Below are 20370 nucleotides of genomic sequence, written 5' to 3' on the forward strand. Positions count from 1 at the left end.
ATGGTGGCGATAATTATGATATAGCATTGACATAATTATTAAAAATATTCACTGGGTCATTATTCAGTCTTTAATTATATAAATATATATTTATTGTTTTTACATTTGTCTAAAATAATTTTTTTTTAAATTCGTTTATCTATAGGTACAATATATTTTATACTTTTAAGTTATTTAAAATCTACACATTGCTTAGATTATAAAGAATAGTGTTATAAGACTATCTTTTTTTACTACTTACACTGAGTATAACAATAAGTTCTGTACACAATTACATTTAAAGTGTTAATTTTTTTTAAAGGAATTTTTAGAGCTGCACAAAAATTAATTTAGAGCTGCGCAATCGGGTGGAATTAGTTAGACCATTAAGTATATAGACTGAGCATCGCCTATCTTTCGTTACAGCGAGAAGTGTTCCAACATTTGAGGTAATTGCTTGGGTCAGCTAGGAACATTTATTAAAAAAAATACACTTATGAAAAATTATATACATTGAATATAGAGACATTTACCAAAAAAAAAACCTTACATTGAATGTCAAGTTTTCATATCACAAAATGTGTCACATAAAACATCGCGGTTCCCCTGAACTTTTTCGCTTTTTGACTTAAAAAAATACTTATCGCGTATCGCTTTACATTTTTTCTTACGAATTTACAATGACAAATATGACAACAATATTTTGTTTCCACATCGCCGCCATGATGGATTTAACCCAAGTAATTACCTCAGATATTGGCACATTTTAAATCGCTTGACGCTCAGTCCATGTAATTAATGGTTCTTCATTTTTTTTTTAATTCTCGCATCAAAGTCATTGTGTTGAGTTTGGATAATAATTTCATATACTCCGAATTCCTTTTAAATTTTATCAATCCTTAAATTTACTTAATATGTAAAATATTTTTCTTTGGTGATTAACAGTTTTGTTTGAATTGGAAACCACCGGCATATTTTTAGCCACCAACACATCGCGAACATTCCCAAAACACCCACAAAAAGTTCAAGTTTATAAAGAAATTTATGTAAAAAAAATCTCTGGTTGGCTGTAGCCTTGAAACAGGAGTAAGTTTTACGTGTATACGTCTATTATAGACGGTCTATATATAAGAGGAGGATACTTATACTTATCGACTTCATTCACTTAATACACCAACAGATGTGGTTGTCGATATAATAGACTACTCATACTTACCAACTTCATTCATTTATGCACCAACAGATGACCTGTTCACGAAATGACTACCCTATTAAAACGAAAACATAGACGTATTCACGTCAAAAGAAATATTATTGAAAATTTTCTGGATCCATATTGCAGTCGAATACAAATAACATTTAAAAAATATGTTTAATCGGGTAACGCTTGCATGTAATCAGCATTAATATTACAATTGATTGGTTGGGGCATTAAATAACCATCATGGTCCAATAAATCAATATGAATATTTGACGTAACATCGGTTATTGGTGGTGGTCTAGGTAATGTTGTACTATTACCAGTCGATATATTACTATTACTATTACTATTACTATTACTATTACTAGAACTTGTATTATTTGCTGTATTTATATATTGATATAATTGTTCATAAATATCAACAAATCGAATACGATCACGTGGTTCAGTTTTCCAACATAATTTCATTAAATCACATATAAATGTTGGACAATCGTTTGATGGTATTAACATAATATTATGTAATATTAATTTTATCACTTCTTCGTTGTTATGTCCATAATATGGTTGTTTACCATATGAAAAGATTTCCCATAAAACAACCCCGTAGGACCATACATCCGATTCTAAAGTAAAACGTCCATACATAACACTTTCCGGTGACATCCAACGTATTGGTAACAAACGTGAACCACCAATCTAATGAGAAGAAAAAAATTAGTTTTTATTGATTTTTATTAAGGTAGTACGAGCGTCAAGGCAAGTTTAGATTTGTGGTTGAAATTATTTGTAGGTACTTTATTTTCAACTTCAATGAATTTTGTTATAACTTCATGAATGTAGACGAAAAATAAAAATAAAATTTTTCGATATCTATCTTACGATTTTCTTGAAATTTAGTAGATAGGAGGTTTTGGGAGCGAAAAGTCTATTTAGCTAGGTTTCATTATTAGAAAACGTCGTTTTATCCGTGTTTTCAGGAAAAACTGAAACATCAACTGCAAAATATGACTCTGCCTGACATCTATAGTCGAATATATGATATGCATTGTATGTGGTTCGCTTCGTATGTATTGTATAGTTTGAAGTCCGTGTGGCTTTGTCAGTTTTGGTAGATATATAGCTGTTGTGATAGATCGTAGATGACGCAATAAAGTACAGTACCGGGACATTCAATATGGACATTCATTTTTTAACTAAAAAAATACCGAGGTCATCCAGGTACTTTTAATTTAACGCTGAAAACAGGTCTTTTTGCAACATTTTTAGATTGTTGAAATATCATCAAAAACGAGTATCTCACACTTATTAATTTTTTAAGGTATTAAATATTTATTTAAAAATTTAAAAAAATTTTGGTATATTCTAAATCTAAACACTTTAAAGAATTTATTACCGTTAGAAAATTTATCTTAAAGCTAATTTTTCAACAAGTTAGACAGTTGTTTATTAAACAAATTTTCTCGAATTTTCGTTTTCATTGTAAACTAAAAAATGTTTAAATAATTGGCGTAAAATTTTTTGGCATCGTGAAGCCCTTAAAAACTCTAAATAGAGTATCTCTTAGCTGGAAAACCCAATAAGGAGCTATTACTTACCTTGTAATAATCACATGTATAAACATCACGACTCATACCAAAATCAGCTATTTTCACAATAAAATGTGAATTCACTAAACAATTACGACATGCTAAATCACGATGTACAAAACGTTGTCCAGCTAAATAACGCATACCATCTGCAATTTGTAATGCAGCTGATAATAAATGTGATTGATTTAAATCTTCCAGAAATAAATTATTTAATGATTTTGATGATAATTTAGCTCGTCTTGATGATGTTGTATTATATAATAATGAAGCTTTACAATGTGTACGTAATACTTCTGCTAAATCACCATATTCCATATATTCGAAGATCATCCATGGATTATTATTTATATCTATAATTGAATTTTATTAAATTACATAAATATAAATCATTAATGTTGGCAATAAACATTATTTTTTTGGGAAAAATTAATTCGACTTAAAAAATTGCACAATCCATATCCCTATATAATATAAATGCGAAAGTGAGTTTGATTGTTTGTTTGTTTCGCTTTCACGCAAAAACTACTCCATGGTTTTGATAGAATTTCTATATATATTTTAAATGCGAAAGTGAGTTTATTTGTTTGTTTGTTACGCTTTCACGCAAAAACTATTGAATGGATTTGAATGAAACTTCTATATATTATAAATGTGAAAGTGAGTTTGTTTGTTTATTTGTTACTCTTTCACGCAAAAACTACTCAATTTGAATGAAACTTCTTTATATTATACATGCGAAAGTTAGTTTGTTTGTTACGCTTTCACGCCTCACATTTGAAACTTTAATAAAAGTCATCCCTCAATCTGTTATCTTCTTTAATTTTGGGAAAAAATTCTAGCAACTATAATTATGTAATGCTCATCAGCAAAAATTTTTGAAGAGAATAGCAACTAATATTTTTACAGCATAAATTATGTTACCTTTTAAGACAATACCAATTAATGTCAATATGTTTGTATGCCTAAACGTACTCATAATATCAATTTCCCGCATAAAATCTTCTTCAGCTTCAATATTTGATGTTTGTTTTAATACTTTTATCGCAACTATTTCAACATCCTCATTGTTTTCATTCTCATTATGGTCATTCTCGTTCTCATTATCATCATTTTTATTGTTATATAATTCCCCTGCAAAGACATTATAGTTAAAATTATACTAATTTGAAGGTAGATAATTTCTCTAAAAAAGTTTGTCACAAGCTTCGAAATAGGAATCACATTTTTTGGCCAAACCAGAAAACGTCATTTTTGAATATTCTTTTTGGAATTTATACAAACTTTGGTCGAAATTTAAAGTTTTATGCCAAAATTTGACTGAGGAAAAACTACGTAAAATGAGAATAAATCTTTTATGATGTTATTTTAACTAACCTTTAAATACTTTTCCAAAACATCCTTCTCCAATCTCTTGTATAAATTTTAATTGTTGACGTTGTATAATTGATATATTTGGTGTACATGATGATTGTATTGTTGTTGTACAGGGTGAATATTGTGGATTCGGTGTATAACGTTCAGCTAATAATATACTTTTCTTTAAATTCATTGGTGATATTGTCTGTCCCAAAAAATAATATTTATTAGTAATTTTGATGTGATTGTCACAACCACATGAGCAGGTTTATAAGGTTTATTTAAAAAAAAAAATTAGACTTCTTCGAGTCGGATTTGGAACAAGCGACATATTTATTTCAAAACTCTCTGTTAATTATTAACAACAATCTTCATGTAGTTGACTCAGCCTCACATTGGCTAGACATGACAGATATTTGTTCGTAGTAATCAAACATTAAATTTTTACCCTTAGAAAGCATTTTACCCTGAGGAATTATTTTACACCACTTTCCCCTACATATCTTAGGGAAAAGTATTGAAATTCCCATAAATTATTTTGAAAATCCTTATTTTTTAATAAGATTTAATAATTATTTTTAAATTGATTGTACTTACATTAATTGTTGCATTATTAATAAATGTATTTGTTGTATTATTATGATGATTGTTTGATGATTTATTATGCATATTTCTTCTTTTTATAATATGATTTGTTTGATTTAAATGAAAACATTTTAATATACTATTACGTTTATACCAACAAAATATACATAATATTAATATTATTGACATTAATATTATACCTATTATTGTAATTGTTGTTACACTTGTTACTATTGTTGGTATTGTTGTTGTATTTAGTATATTTTTCGTTGTATTGTTATTATTATTATTAATTATTAATGGTGATGTTATATTTTTATGAAATGTTTGGTTCTAAAAAAGAAATTTAATTAATTAATAATCAAAAATTTATATCGACACAGAAAAAAGAATATTTTGATTGAAGAAATTTTTTCTTGGTGGCATCAATATTTTTAAGCGTTACAAATTTGGTACTAGACTTAGTATACCTTGATATATATTACATATATACAATGGAACCTGGCTAAGTTAGACATCAAGAGACCTGCAAATATGTCTCATTTATAGAGGTATTTCACTTACCTAGTGTCTCAGATATTAAGATATAAATAAATATCTCTTTCATTTACAGAGGGTTCCCATAATAGGGGTCAGAATATAGATCATTTCAGTTATAGGTTGTGCGATTATTAAATAAAATAATGTATTATCAATATCATTGCTGTTTCAAAAATTATGAATAACGAGCCTTCGTGCGAAATCTTGTGCCATTATTTTAATCATTGGACCATCTACCGGAACGATTTTGTTACGAAGTTGCTTGATCCATGTTAGCAAACACTGTTCAAGCAAGTTCAAGATATTCTGATAAACATACACGGATTAGTTTTCTTTGTCCATCGGAACATTGTTAATGAATTTTAGCTGTCTCAGTTATAGAGGTAACTATGACGATAAAATCGAAAGAACGAATCCCAGATATAGAGTTTTGCTTTGTCTCACTAAAACAGGTATTAAGGAATATTCATGTATTTTTTTATATTTTTTAAATCATTTATTACACCGTTATAACATAACATAACAAATAAAAAATACATATACTGTTTAAAAATGCTGTAATTAAGTGTAAAAAAATATTTAAAATAGAGAATAATTTTGAGATGTTTAAACGCGCTTCTTATGACGCTCTCCGTTGATGACGTATTAATATGTGACCTGTCAGCTTTTGATAGTTCAATGTACTGTTTATTACAGATGTAATACCCACGGATGTAGTAATTACAGTATCTATCCATGGTAATATCATACAAAATATAAGTAATTAATATCATACAGTATATGTCAACAAGTCTGACGAGCCTATAGAAGTAATAACGTTATATATAACCTCTTTGGACAAGCCACATAACGGACGTCACGACCTAAATTTTATGAATATTAACTATTCAGTGCCAAAGTGTTGGGACCTAGGCTGGGATGATTTCCAGTTTTGGGGGTTTCTCAGTTATGCAGGTCCCAAGTTCCACTGTACATGGTATAATAATAAATAGCGCTTACAAAAGTATTATATCACATACATGCATACCTGTTTATTATGATTGTTGGATAATAATATTGAATTATGTGTTGCTGTCGATATGTTTAGATTCAGTGTTGACGTCGATGTCGATATCGTTGTATTATTATTATTAATATTTTTATTATTATTGATAAGTATACTACTTGGTGGTATTATATTATGTATTGGTTGTGGTGTTAATGGTACTAAAACAAATAAATCATTTTATTATTTATTATTATGATTAATATTAACAGGTTCTTATTTTATTAAAACAAGTTCATCAATTACTTTAATGTCATATATATTAACTATCTAGGTATATTTTATAATTTATATTAGTAATAAATCTAATTTATGTAAATTAAATGATTGACTAATTTTCTTAAATTAAACTATTATGATATAATCGGCAAATTATACGTAATCAACTCTTTTTAATCTACGATAAAATGATATTAAAAATCATATTTTTTTATTTTAATATAATAATTAACTACTTTTTAAAAGCTTTTACAGTGGTTTTACGGTGGATTCTTTGAACTCAATTTTGAAGTAGATATCTTCAACCGATTGAGCTGAAATTTTGCATGAACATTTAGTTTGGATGACAATGCATGGTAAGTTCCAATTTTCCCATGGCTTCCACCATATTTTATATAAATACATTTTTTTAGTTTTAAATTAAAAATTTTAATAAAAAACTCTTTTTAAGGAACAAGCTTTTTTGTACTAAAAAGTAGAAAATAATTTTATCTATAATTCACTCATACCGGACTATTTGTAAAAGCTTGAGGCGCTTAATATCAAGGATGAATCGAAAAGTAATTAGGCATGTGGAGTAGATGAGGCGTTCCGATTCATTTTTGGTATTTTAGATTAACCGCCTCAAGCTTTTACAAATAGTCGGGTATGAGTGACTTATAGATAAAATTATTTTCTGCTTTTTAGTACAATAAAAGCTTGTTCCTTAAAAAGTATTTTTTATTAAAATTTTTTAAAGAATTTTACTTTAATTAAATTTTACTTAAAATAATACCACTTAAAATAGTACGAGCGCTAATAGTTCAAACTGGGGCCTAATTTCCGAGATAATGAACCGATTTTGATATTTTGTTTCGTTTGAAAGGTTAGGTTATTTGATGGAGAATGTTCTTAGCTATGTTTAGAGTTCCGCATCCGGAACAACTAAAAAATAGGCGGTGATTTTCAAAATCGTACCAGTTTGGAGAAGGCTCTAAGGAAAAAGTTAATTTAATGACAGTGCAGTTCTTAGACATATTTCAAGTTCTAAAAATATGTCGGGGGTTTTTTAAATTTTGTAAATTTTGCTTGTTCATATTAAATATAGGATACTTAACATTCGATTAATAAAAAAATAAATTTAGGAAGCTCAATTTGAATCATTCTTTATTATAGCTCACTGATAATATAATAATAGGTTTACTAGTAACAATATTATAGTTAAAACTTTGTTGTTTAGTATAGTTCTATTTATCAGGGATAAAACCGCAAAAATCTTATTGTTATTTCGATATAATATGACACATTATAATCAATCCTTATTGAAATAAACTTTTTACTTATTGATAAATATATATTAGAAATTTTATTTACATACCAATACGACGATTAGGGCATTTAAAATCCTTTGTCGGTTGTGATGAATCATGTGGACATATACATGTATAACTATTATTTTGAAAATTCATACATGCAGCTTCTGCCCCACATGTTTTTGGTGTACATTCACCAACGTATACTATTATTTGTTTTCTTCGTTCTTCATCTTGTTTTTGTTCTTCATCTTCTAGCAGTTTATTATTATCTGAAACAATATTAAATGACGGATTAATTAATATTTAAAAATTATGTAAATTTTTTTATAGTTTACTTAATCCAAGAACAATGAAAAAAAAAATTAAAAGACGCTTGACATAAATCTAAGGGCCCAGAGCCTGGTATATGTGTATTTTTATACCCTGTATATATGAAATACATATCAAGGTATACTAATTTTAGTCTCAAGTTTGTAACGCTTAAAAATATTGATGATACGAACAAATTGCTATAGATGTTCATAAAATCGACGATAACTCAAAAACAAAAAGAAATATCAAGCTGAAATTTTATAGCGCTCTCAGGATGAAAAAGAGTTTGAGTTTGTAAATGAGCTCAATTGCGTATTGTAGGACCCATCTTGTAAACCGTTAGAGATGGAAAAAAAGCTTTAAAAAAAATGTTCCTTATAAAAAAGAAACAACTTTTGCTTAAAACATTTTTTCGTAAACTTCACTGTTTACTCGTGAGGCCGCAGATTAAGACAAAACTTTGGTGTCAATTTTCTCCAAATCTATAGAATAGTTGAAATTGTTTCGAAAAATTTCGAAAACCATAATTGTGTTGGTTTTTTAAACTCTTCTAATTGATAAAAAATAACGGAAACACTGCCATTCAACACTTTCTATACAAGGTATTTCAACAATTAACTCAGTCAATTGTTTGTTTTCAATTCTCTTTAGCTAAAATTAACTCGGCAAGCTATTTGTTTTTATAGTTTACGTCATTTTATCATAGTTAGACGACAAATATAATCGAAAGACTTTGAAGTTTAATTATGTCATTTCTATGACTTGAATTTTACGTTGAATGCTTTTTCACATAATTTCTTTTTCCCAAGAAAAAAAAAGAGATAACAAAAGTTTATGAGCATTTTTATAGTTATAATAACGATCTTCTTTTTGGTGGGAGCGCAAGTAAGTCATTTAAATATATCTATTTTGTATTTAAATTGAATTTACCTGCGTTTCCACCAGAATTACATTTTTGCTATTGAATTTAATTTATCTGTATCTCTATGGCACCATAGGCTCCTCTAATCGGCTTGACTCTAAAAGTAGTAACAAATTTGCTGCTTTATATCCAAACTTTTTAAAAACTTGTACATTTTGTAGTATTTTGGTTAACATATCCGTTTACCAATTTTGATTAATGCAATACCAACTTTACATTTATTTTGTGGGAAATGGCTTTTGCACCAGACTCTATCCACGGTTTGTTTTTTTTTAACTTGAAAATATCTGACAGTTAGTTTTCTTTTCTAGAATTAAAAAACTTGTAAAAAAATCGCGTAGGAGAGTATGCTTTCCATGTTAATTATCCGAACTTAATTAATATTTCGAGATAGAGACGGTCAATAAACTTCAAATTTTTATGGTATATTATAATATCTTTAATGATTATACAAAAAATTAAGAATTTTCTCAAAGTCTGGCTTTAAATAACTTTAAAAATTAATTTTTTATTTTATTAGTACGTAGGTATGTTTAGTCATGAATAAAATAAAAATGTAGGTATTTTTTTTAAAACATTAAACATTTTTATTGTACGCATGACTTAATTTTTCTTTCACATTAATTTCATTAATTTTATGTGCAATTAATAGTATACACAGTAAAAAAATTCCAAGATTAAAGTAAACGCATTTACTTGGCTGCTTAAAAATTTTTTTGTACTAAGAAAATATTTATTTGCTACCATGTTAAGAACATATTATCTTGTAATTAATGATTTTTTTACAGTGTAATTATTTGTTGTTTGCATAAAAATGAAATAAAATAAGAATTCATAAAAATTACATACTTGAATTGCTCAGTGTTTTATGTAAGGAATTTTAAGAACTGCACAAATTACCACATTTTTGTGCAGTACTATACAGAAAATTGTAAAAGTGAGATTAAATTATTATTTGAAGAACAGAAAATTAAAAAATTGAGAATTATTGATATAAACTGAGAATTTTCCATCAAATTTTCTAGTTTTCGCACTTTTATTGGACATTTTTTTTTGAAGAGTGACTAGATTACGCAAAAGACATACTAATGTTACTTTTTTATTCAATAACAACTTTCTAATTAACAGTGTTCATTTATCGATTACCATGGAATAGAGTTAGCTTTTCATTGGTCCTGAAAACCTGGGTCAAGTTTAATGTCTGCGTAAAATGTGCGCTTATAGACCCAACATTTTTGCTTGAAGTAAGTAATTTTATCGATAAATAGTATATTACATATTTAGGAAGCAAAAGTAATTGATTAAGAGGACCAAAAAAATTCGTTGAATTTACTAAAGCTGAAAATTCGAGGATCCGTTATAGCCATCATAAATAAGGGCTGACTGACCAGCCCTGTTTTAACGTTGAACTGACTGACTGTCATAACTGTTATCTATTTGCAATGTACAAGCTGTATAACAATTTTCCGCTTTAATAAATTCATTTAAATACCACGGAAATCATAAATGAATCTGATGTATAAATTGGTCTTAAATAAGAGTTGACTGACCAGCCCTTTTCTAACAGATAACTGACTGACAATCATAACTTTTATTTATATGCAATATACAATCTGTATAAAAATTTTCAGCTTTAGTAAATTCATTTTAGTACCACGTAAAACTGCACCGATAGTATATATCGTACCCCTGTTCTATCATTCGCTTGATTGACCGCAGTATGCATGTGATCTCGGATAACGACAACTTCGTTTATAATAGCTCGCCGAAAGTTGAAACTTTCCGCCCGGAGAGAAGAAACTTATTTTTCGAGTTTCAAGCATATGCCAACTTAAAAAAGACATTCTGTATACGTATAGCATGGGTAATAAGACAATAATATTCAACTGGACTGCTAGGAAATAACTACCTTAATCACCTTAACAGCATGCAAAATAAATGGCATGACCGTACCGTCATAACTCTTGTGATGACTTCCTTCCTTATATGTTATGTAGGTATGTCTTATTTTATATGTCAATTGTTAATCATTAAACACAATAAATTTAATATAAATACAATACAATATATTATTGTTGTAGAAGTTGCTAGAAAGTGTGTAAATTACATTAAAATATTACACATCGATTATCGTAAAGTTTGTTCGTTTTGTATCAGTGCACTACACTCAATGCAAGCAGATAAGGATAATGCTATTTCACTGTTATAAAACTATACTATTCTACTTACATTCTGTGTAAAGAGTGTATACACTCGGGTATAAAAAGAACGTATTGTATTGTATTATATTACAAAAGTAACCTCAAAAACTTTTATACAAAAGTTCATTGTTTTTTATATATTTATATTTATTTATTTTATTTGGATTCTGTGTTCATATATGTTGCAAGCAAAATAAAATTTGGTGAATCATCATTTGACTAGAGACGCTTGCATATACATTACAGAAAATTGTGAAATGACAAATGTCTGTTTCGCAGAAAACTAGCCAGAAAATATTTGCCCTCTGAACTCTGTGTATATATATATCTTCTTGAATGTGTATAGCCACAACTGAAGCTGACTGTCTCACTCATCTATACACATTCTAATGCAATTTAAGAAATGCTATAAAGATGCGTTTGTTTGTATTCGACGTGAAATTGACTGAAACCTACGGGAAAACTTCAATTTTTTAGCTCTATATATGCTAGAAATATGGGACTTTCACCAATCAACCCGAGTCAAATTAACAGAATACTATGAAAAATTTCATAACCAATATCGTAATTTTCCGAAGAAGGGAAAAACACTCCTAAAACTGCCCCATTTCTTCTATACATGTTAGACAATACGGTTTTTTGAATTAGGTAGGAAATTTCTTCAAACTAATGAGGTAATTCGATAAAATTTAATTTCTTCATGGCCCCCCTAAAATAGGAAAACACACCGTAAGTTAGCCTTCTAATTAGCTAACTTCTATCAATGCTAATTAGATGAGGTTTTCTAGGGGTGATTTTTATAGAGTATTTCGGGGGAGGAGGCTTTGAATAAATATTTTGCTGACATTACAATTCATAAAATGGAATTTTCTGTGACACGGAGCCAAGGCCAACGGCTGCCTCACTGGCTCTACGGGATAGTAAAGCATTTTAACAAGTCTTTGTCAATATGACTTCTTGAAATAAAATGCCCGATAATTTTCTTAGCAGGTAAATTATTACTCTAATGAATAATATTTTAAAACTTTAAAACATTAAAATCGTAATGTAACCAACAGTCAAAAACGAGTGCCTAAAAGCTTTCATATTTGTCCATCCTTAAGTTTAATCATAATGAATTTGATATCGTTGATTTGGTCTTTAAAAGCCACTCTAATTTCCACAGTATATTTTCATACTCGGGATTGTCTACAGACTTAAAAATTTTTAAAAAGCAACAATCTTTAAAGGAAGAATTGCTTCAAAATATAAATCATTGAAAGTGTAAATTATTTTGGAGTTGAAAACGATTAAAGCAAACTAGTAGTATTTAGGAGTATGTTTTAATTAAAGTATAATTCTCAAATAGTAAAAATATCTATATTGAAATAGAAATATTTTAATGTAGAACTATTTAAAAGTATATTATTTTCTAAGTAAATAAATTGTGCAGTAGAAATATTTTGGCGTAAAAAAATAAAAAGTATAATTCTTTTTTTTGCTTTTATTTCTCTTATTTTTGCCAACATACATGAACTTATATAGTAAAAAAATAATTTGTTTAAATTCGTAATGGAATAGCAAAGTTACGCAGATTTATTTCTTATAAAGGTATAAATATATATTATACTATATATATATATTTTTATATACAATGATATATACATTTATACAAAATGCATATAATATGATGATCATCAGATTACAGTTTTGTCTTTCTTTCCATTTTTGTTAAAAATAAGTATTTTATAAAAACTGATATGTATCAGTAACTGTTTTAAAGATTATTCAATAAAACATTTACATATAGTTAAAAAAAATTCACTTTTATATATATAATATATATATATATATATATATATATATATATATATATATATATATATATATATATATATATATATATATATATATATATATATATATATATATATATATATATATATATATATATATATATATATATACTTAATCAGTATATTTGATAAACCATATTAAGAAGATACAAATTTTAGTAAATCAAATGAACTATAATAATCATATCAGTTATTTTATCTAATATATTATTCACAATACAAATACAAACATATACAGAATGTTCGATTTACATCTAGGCATATAAATATCACGAGTATGACAGAATACATGCGTTAAGCAATGCATCTAAGCGAGAGGTATTATATACATGTGTTGAAGCTTCGATATGCGTTAAGATTGTTGTAAGACGCTTGGAGAGTGGGAGTTTCTTAGTTGAATAGATGAATAGATGAACTACAACAGATAAGTCACGATACAAGTAACTTTTGCAATTACATATAACACCTTTAATACCTTTTACTTAGATGCATTGCTTAACGCATGTATTCTGTTATACCCGTGATATTTATATGCCTAGATACAAATCGAACATTCTGTATACAGTCGTACATATTATATCTTTCATTATCATTTATCTCTTAAATATGGTATAAATGTATACAGTACAATGGACGGTATAAGGTCGATCTTCACCCATCTGATAACAAGATGAGACTTATTTTTTATGGAATATTAACAAAGTAACTGAAAATAAGCGATTTTATGAATTTATTCAAATACAAAAAAAAAAAAAAACTAAAAAAAAGGAAGGTTTTGGCATCTAGTTTAAGATCCTTCTAACGCGCAATCTCAGAAGTGCTTGGGTTGCGTTAATTAACGCTTTGTATACATAAAAAAACGATTTTTGGCCAATATCTCAGAAATCACCAGCTTTATGAAAAATAGTTTTAAACAAAAACTGTCTCTGGAACTGGAAATTTTCTCTAAAAAAATGTAGAATCAAAAAAGTTTTGATATCTTCAACTATTTTTTCAAAAATTGGGAAAAACGGACAAATATATATTTATATGCTAATTAACAATATCTTGAAACTAATTGATTTTATAAAAAAAAATTTCAAGTGCAAGTTGTTGGAAAATTTTTTTCCTAAAAAAAAGATTGAACAATTTTGTTATCCTTAGCCGGTTTCAAAACAATCAATTTTATATTTATTTCTCGTTAATTATCCAATCATTATCCTCGAATTATGTGCAAAAAGCCTGAATTATGTTACTGAAAATGACATAAATAAAAGATCTAGAGCGTGCCTGGAGATTGGTGCGGGCTGGTATCGACGTCGTCTATAGGAATTACTACCCGATCTGCCGGCATGCCTGAAAAACACCGTTTAGGGAAAAAATTGGTTAAAATTAATTTAATAAAAAGTAGCCATGAAAAATATTCGATAGAAAAAATATGATAGGAGTGTTTAAAAATATGTCTCATCTGGTTATCAGATGGGTGAAGATCTGATCTTATACCGTCTCTTAGACCAATAGTAAATATTAAACAAACCATGATGACCATGACTCTTAAAGATCGGGATAATAATTTCCTGATTATTTAAATTATTATAGTGCAACGGTATAATAATTAAGCATAACTTTTTATAATTAAGTATAACTTTTATTAGAAGAAATAGAAAGAAATAAAAAAATTACACAGAAACCGAGATTTGAACTCGGGTTTCTTAGTAATTCGGTCTAGGACGTATAATCAACGCCGCCATTCCTGTTCTATGGAAGTGACTCAAATTATATGCATAGCCCCTTCGTGTCTTTTTTATGTTTTTATGTTTGTTTATGCAGAACACACAAATATTTCACACTGCTATATAAAGGAATTTAGATCTAATTGTGTAACTTCATTTCTAGTTAAAAATTTATATGCGAAAATTCGTTTCAAAACGTAGATATACATACTATATTCTATTACTAACTTTCTTGGGCGGAGTCAAAAAATAGGATAACAGATAACGTGATTTATAAGCAGGATTCGCAAAATTTAATTTAAAATTGAAGTGGTCAAAACATTCCCATCGTTAAAAATTAATTCCTAAACAATTATCTTCAGTTCGTTTTTACCTCAACGTATCCACCTTTGTGCTCTTTTACAAAATTGTTTAAATACATTTCTACATATCCCAGGAGTGATTTCTTAAACCGTTTCTCTTATCATGTATTCAATGTGATTATCATGTATTCAATGTCATATGATTAGTATCTGCACAGACAGTCAAGCAGCACTCAAAGCGCTATCAAACTGTACAGTGTCATCGCGACTCGTCAAGGAGACTAGAAACAGTCTAAACAACCTGGCGAGGCACAATAAAGTCAATATTACCTGGATCCCCGGACACTCTGGTTGGAATGGTATTGAGAGAGCAGACAAGCTGGCCAAACTGGGAACCACCATAGCTCCCACTCAAGAAAAGCTTGCGAGGATGCCATACCAAGAAGGTCTTAACAGATTAGGAGATGAAGCCTGTTGAGTGAAGGAAACTCGCTCGGTAACAGAGCCGAGGAGATCTTGAAACTAAACAGAGCTCATATTAGAGTCATCGCAGAGTTACTCACAGGGCATGATATCCTGAACAAATTCCAACATCAGATTGGCAAAAGACAATCGCCCGCGTGTGACAGATGCGGAGAAAATTCAGAAGAAACATCGATCCACTTTCTCTGTTACTGCCCGGCGCTCATACAGCCGCGAAGGAAATGGTTTGGTCCGGCCATAGTCGAACCAGAAGAAATTAGGAAACTCAGCGCTAAGCAAATCCTGGGTTTCAGTACATCAGTTGGTTATAATAGCCACTGAAAAGTGTAGCGGGGATAGAGTACAAGGGTCTATTTGGCTAGGTGCTCTGAACCATTGCTTCGAGGCGCGATGCTCGAGCATGGCCCGCTAACCTCCATACCATACCATACCATACCATACCATCATGTATTCAAAATGGTCTACATTTCTAAACGACCATTATCATTCCTATCGAACTTTCTCAATTTATGGACATCCTGTACATTCGATGTCAAAAGTGAACAACTGAATGTTAATACTTTCGAAAGCAGAGATTTTTATAAACAATAACTTTTTTCTCGTAAACCTTATAATAAAAAAGTTTTCCATATGTAGCCAACTTAAGATATCATCCTATGAAATTATTTATAATACAATTATAATAAAAACGCTGTTATTTCATTTAGAAGACAAGTAAACAAAGATAAATTCGTATAAAATAAAATAAAGGGTCATGTTAATGTTAGTTGTTGGCATTTACTTAAAGCATCATAATGATGTGAATGGTCAAATAATATTCTTTGAACTATACAATGATGATGAATACAATAAATTCAAAGAAATTAGTGATTTTTAATTAAAAAAATATGTTATATATAAAATTTATAATATTATTTTAATATAATAAAGTGTATTATATTTAATTAATTAGCTATATATATATTTTTTATTATAGTTTTATCTCTTTTTTATACTTATGTATGAATATACATTAGATGAAACTATCCACAACTTCGCATACTGACCGTGGTTAGAAAATACTCCGCTCTTGCAATGCACTTTTTAAATCAATAAATCTATCTGAATTTAAGTTGCATCCAGTTCTTTTTTGCTATATTCTCATATATAAATGAAAGAATAATTCATCTAAAGTATAATTAAGTAATTTTTTTTAAATTAATAATTCTATTTTCTTATTAATTATTAATAAAAAATAGTTATATTTTTGAAAAAAAAAAACGATTTGTTATTGGTTGTGACGTATATACACCTGTTAAGGTTGTGAGCCAATCGAAGTCACGCTAAATTAACATTTTTCGGATTGTTTCTATGGAAAATTGCGTTATAATAGAGTGAAAGCAAGTTGACGGACAAACAATTTATCTTTCTGCATATTATTATATCATTTCTCCTTGCGGTGGCGTTACTAGTCAATGTGCTGACGTCACTGGCTTATAGTTTGGAAAAAGCATTTTCAATTGTAAAATTACATTAAAAATATTTTTTTTTTTAGAAAACTTTTTCAAAATAAATTAATTTAGAATGTATGCAGCTTCTCTTTTAATAACCTATATTTTTCTTCCAGAAAAAATATAAAGTATTAGTTTTCTTTGATTTTCTAGAATTCATATTCAGAATAATTGTGCTCAATGGAAATGGAAAAGTTTTTACAGACTTCCCAGAATTTTAATTTTTTTATTATTCATTTAATAAGATAACTAACATTAAAATAGTCCAGACTCGTTTGAGAGATACCATAGACAGATACACAAACAGATCGATAAATTCTATAAATTTCCACTTTCTTTACCTTTATGATTGATATTTCATTAGAAAATATTTCATGGGTTAGCTTTGGTAAAGTCTGAATATATAAAAGGAATCTGTGACTGACTGACTGACTGATCTATCAACACATTGCTCAAACCACTAAACGGAATGGACTGACATTTGGTACACATTTAGTTTATATAACGTAGAAATCCACCAAGAACGCATTTTTGAGATTTCATGAGTATAAGGAGGTTTTAAATAAGATAGATGATCATTTCGAAAATTCACAGGATTACTCCTGTCTACAAATACAAGCTTACCTCTCCTTCCCCGGAAAAATGGGAAAAACTGGCCTGAACTACCCCTTCTACTACTGTTTTCATTTCTATATTTTGTGTTTTAAAGTTAAATTAATGGAATACTTCGAAAAATTTGAATATGCACGTCGAAATACTGCCTCCCCCCATCAGAAATGAGAAACACAACTCCAAACTACCTTTTTTCGTCTATGTATTCTAAAAAGATGTTGTTTTTAGCATTCGACGTGAAATTAAATAAAAGAAAACTTTCAATTTTTAACGCGAAAAAACATCCTCTAAAATTACTACCCTCTAAAGTTTTTCTGTGTTGTAATGCCAAGACTGAAATTTTAGTTCGGAAAAACTCAACAAAAGTTTATATTTTTCGTTTTGCTTTGAAATTTCAATTCAAAACGAGAAAAGAAGTTTTTATGTGAATTATTTGAAGTGTTTTCCTTACCATAGCAACAACCTGAGTTAAAAACGCGAGCTAAGCCGCGGGTAATAGCTAGTAACTAAATAAAACTTTGCCGGTATAACAAACAGTATACACATACCTAGAAGCATATTCTCTTAATGTGGTTTTCGCTATATTGTAACAAGTTCTAAGCGAAAATTTAAGATATCTCGTTACTGAATAATTTATTTTATATTCAACGAATTTTAGTGAATAAAATGTTCAAACAAAGCTGTACTATTAAACTTCAAAGTCATTTATCTGATTGTAAAATATCGTATTGTTAATTTAACCCGTATAAATTTCTGTTTCTTATTAGAGTTATACATGTTTTTTAATGTATAATTTTTGTTTATTACGAAAATTGTACCATTTTCGTTCACAAATTATAGTACACATCTCAAAAATGAAAATTTGTACGAGTAAGAAATGCACATCTTTTTACAAAGATAGAGAGACGGTACAAGGTCGATCTTCACCCATTTGATGACCAGATGAGACATATTTTTTATGAGATTTTATTGATTTTTAAACACTCCTTTAAAAGTTTCTCTATATACCTATTTTTAATCAATTTTTTCAATAAAATTTTTTTTTTTTGAAGCAAACCTTTACCATTATTTTCGTAATTAAATTATCTTTCTTCCGATACCAATTTCGATTGGTTGTATTAGGAAGTAATTTCAGGCAAAAAAAAAAAATATTTTTTTTTTTTTAATTTTAAAGTGAATTATGTTATAGCTTGGCGATATAAGACGAAAAGTAAGAATAAAGTTTTTCGATATCTGGCGTAATTTTCAAAATATTGAAAATTGCTCATTTTTTTTAAATTATTCAGCTTTCGATATTTCGAAAACCAAAGCTGATATCGAAAAATTTTTATTTTTATTTTTCGTCTACATTCATGTATACATAATAAAATTCATTATCAAAGTTGAAAATAAAATAAAAATAATTTCAACCCTAAATCTACCGTGCTCGTACATTCCTTATGTGAATGGAGTCTTTTTTTTTATGCTTAATGTTAAAATGTTTACTTTCTATTAATAGTTTTTTTATTAAATTTGTTTTCATTCGTTCCAAGTGAAAATTATCAAAAACTTTCAAAATATGTCGTTTTTTTAGACTTCCCAAATGATGTATTTTATATCGATTTTCAATGATTTTTTCTTAAAAATTTGCATGGATATCTAAGTTGAAATTTTAACAACACATTCTATGAGTAAAATCCTACCTATAAAAATATTTTTACGCCTAGATCAAACATTCTTGTCCTGCTCTTACATTCTTAATTTTTAACACATAAGTAACTCAAAATTAAAGTTTTAATAAAAATGAAATATAAATAACTTACCATCACTGTTACGTATTTGTTGAATACGTGATAATAATATTCCACTATCATTATTATAATTTTGTTGTTGTGTATATAATTGTTGTAACTTTATAAAATCATAATCATTAATTGTTGTACTATCATCTTCATCATCTTGATTGTTTAATATAAATAAAGTTTTATTATTATCATCATTATTATAATCCGATAATGATTTCGTTAAATGAATACGCCCCATTGTATTTTTTTAATTTTTTGTTTTTTATTAATTCACTCACATCATATCATATATAACTTCACTATTATTAATTTAGATTTAAATAATAACATTCATTATATTTGTTGTTTTTTTTAAATAAATAAATAAATGTGTTTTTTTAAATATTAAATTAAATGTTACATAAAAACACATATGTATTGTATGTATCTATTAAAAGTCTAATCCAGTTTTAATTCTAAATAAATGTATTTCATTTATCTAATTTTTTATACCTTATTTTATATATATTTAGTATGTGATTTGTTTAGAAAAAATTGTTGTTGAATATTCTTTATTACCTCTGTATACAGATATCGAATAAGTAAATGTTAGAATTTCAAATTTAAAAAAAAATTCGTTTAATTTTTTAATTTATTTAAAAAAAAAAACAAGCTGTTTTTACGAGTTCGACCCATATGGGATGTGTTGATAAGAGGTTAAATACTAAACAGAGATATGTTGATAAGAGGTTAAATACTGGTTCTCTATTTTTATCTGTGTTAATATTTTGTTAAATATTAGTTTTACAGAAAGGAATCAAGTGATAATTTTTTGTTTAAGTGATTTTCTACAAATTTATTTACTATAAAAATTTATATTTTCTTAATATTAACAGAAAAACTTACTTAGCTCTATTTTCCTGCCC

The 20370-nt window shown here is 27.8% G+C and overlaps 1 protein-coding gene across 1 annotated transcript; it reads right to left on the minus strand.

Moving 5' to 3' along the window:
- Nucleotides 1-637: 637 nt before the first annotated feature.
- LOC123293002 (muscle, skeletal receptor tyrosine protein kinase-like) lies at nt 638-19703 on the minus strand. The gene is made up of 9 exons (XM_044873720.1): nt 19484-19703; nt 7875-8081; nt 6281-6459; nt 5023-5046; nt 4147-4333; nt 3694-3903; nt 3048-3122; nt 2779-3005; nt 638-1879 (listed from the first exon to the last, which is right to left on the minus strand). Exons 1-9 carry the CDS (start codon nt 19701-19703, stop codon nt 1352-1354), a joined length of 1857 nt encoding a protein of 618 aa, XP_044729655.1. The 3' UTR covers nt 638-1351.
- Between the last annotated feature and the right edge of the window lie 667 nt (nt 19704-20370).

This window comes from Chrysoperla carnea, chromosome 1, assembly GCF_905475395.1.
Source record: "Chrysoperla carnea chromosome 1, inChrCarn1.1, whole genome shotgun sequence".
NCBI lineage: Eukaryota > Metazoa > Arthropoda > Insecta > Neuroptera > Chrysopidae > Chrysoperla > Chrysoperla carnea.

Excerpts from the sequence above, each read along its gene's own strand:
- LOC123293002 (XM_044873720.1), bottom strand. The coding sequence starts at position 19,703 with ATGGGGCGTATTCATTTAACGAAATCATTATCGGATTATAATAATGAT. Across the intron at positions 8,082-19,483 it reads ACAAATACGTAACAGTGATG|ATAATAATAAACTGCTAGAA; the intron begins GTAAGTTATTTA and ends ATATTGTTTCAG. Across the intron at positions 3,006-3,047 it reads AGAAGTATTACGTACACATT|CTAAATTATCATCAAAATCA; the intron begins GTAAAGCTTCAT and ends CATCAAGACGAG.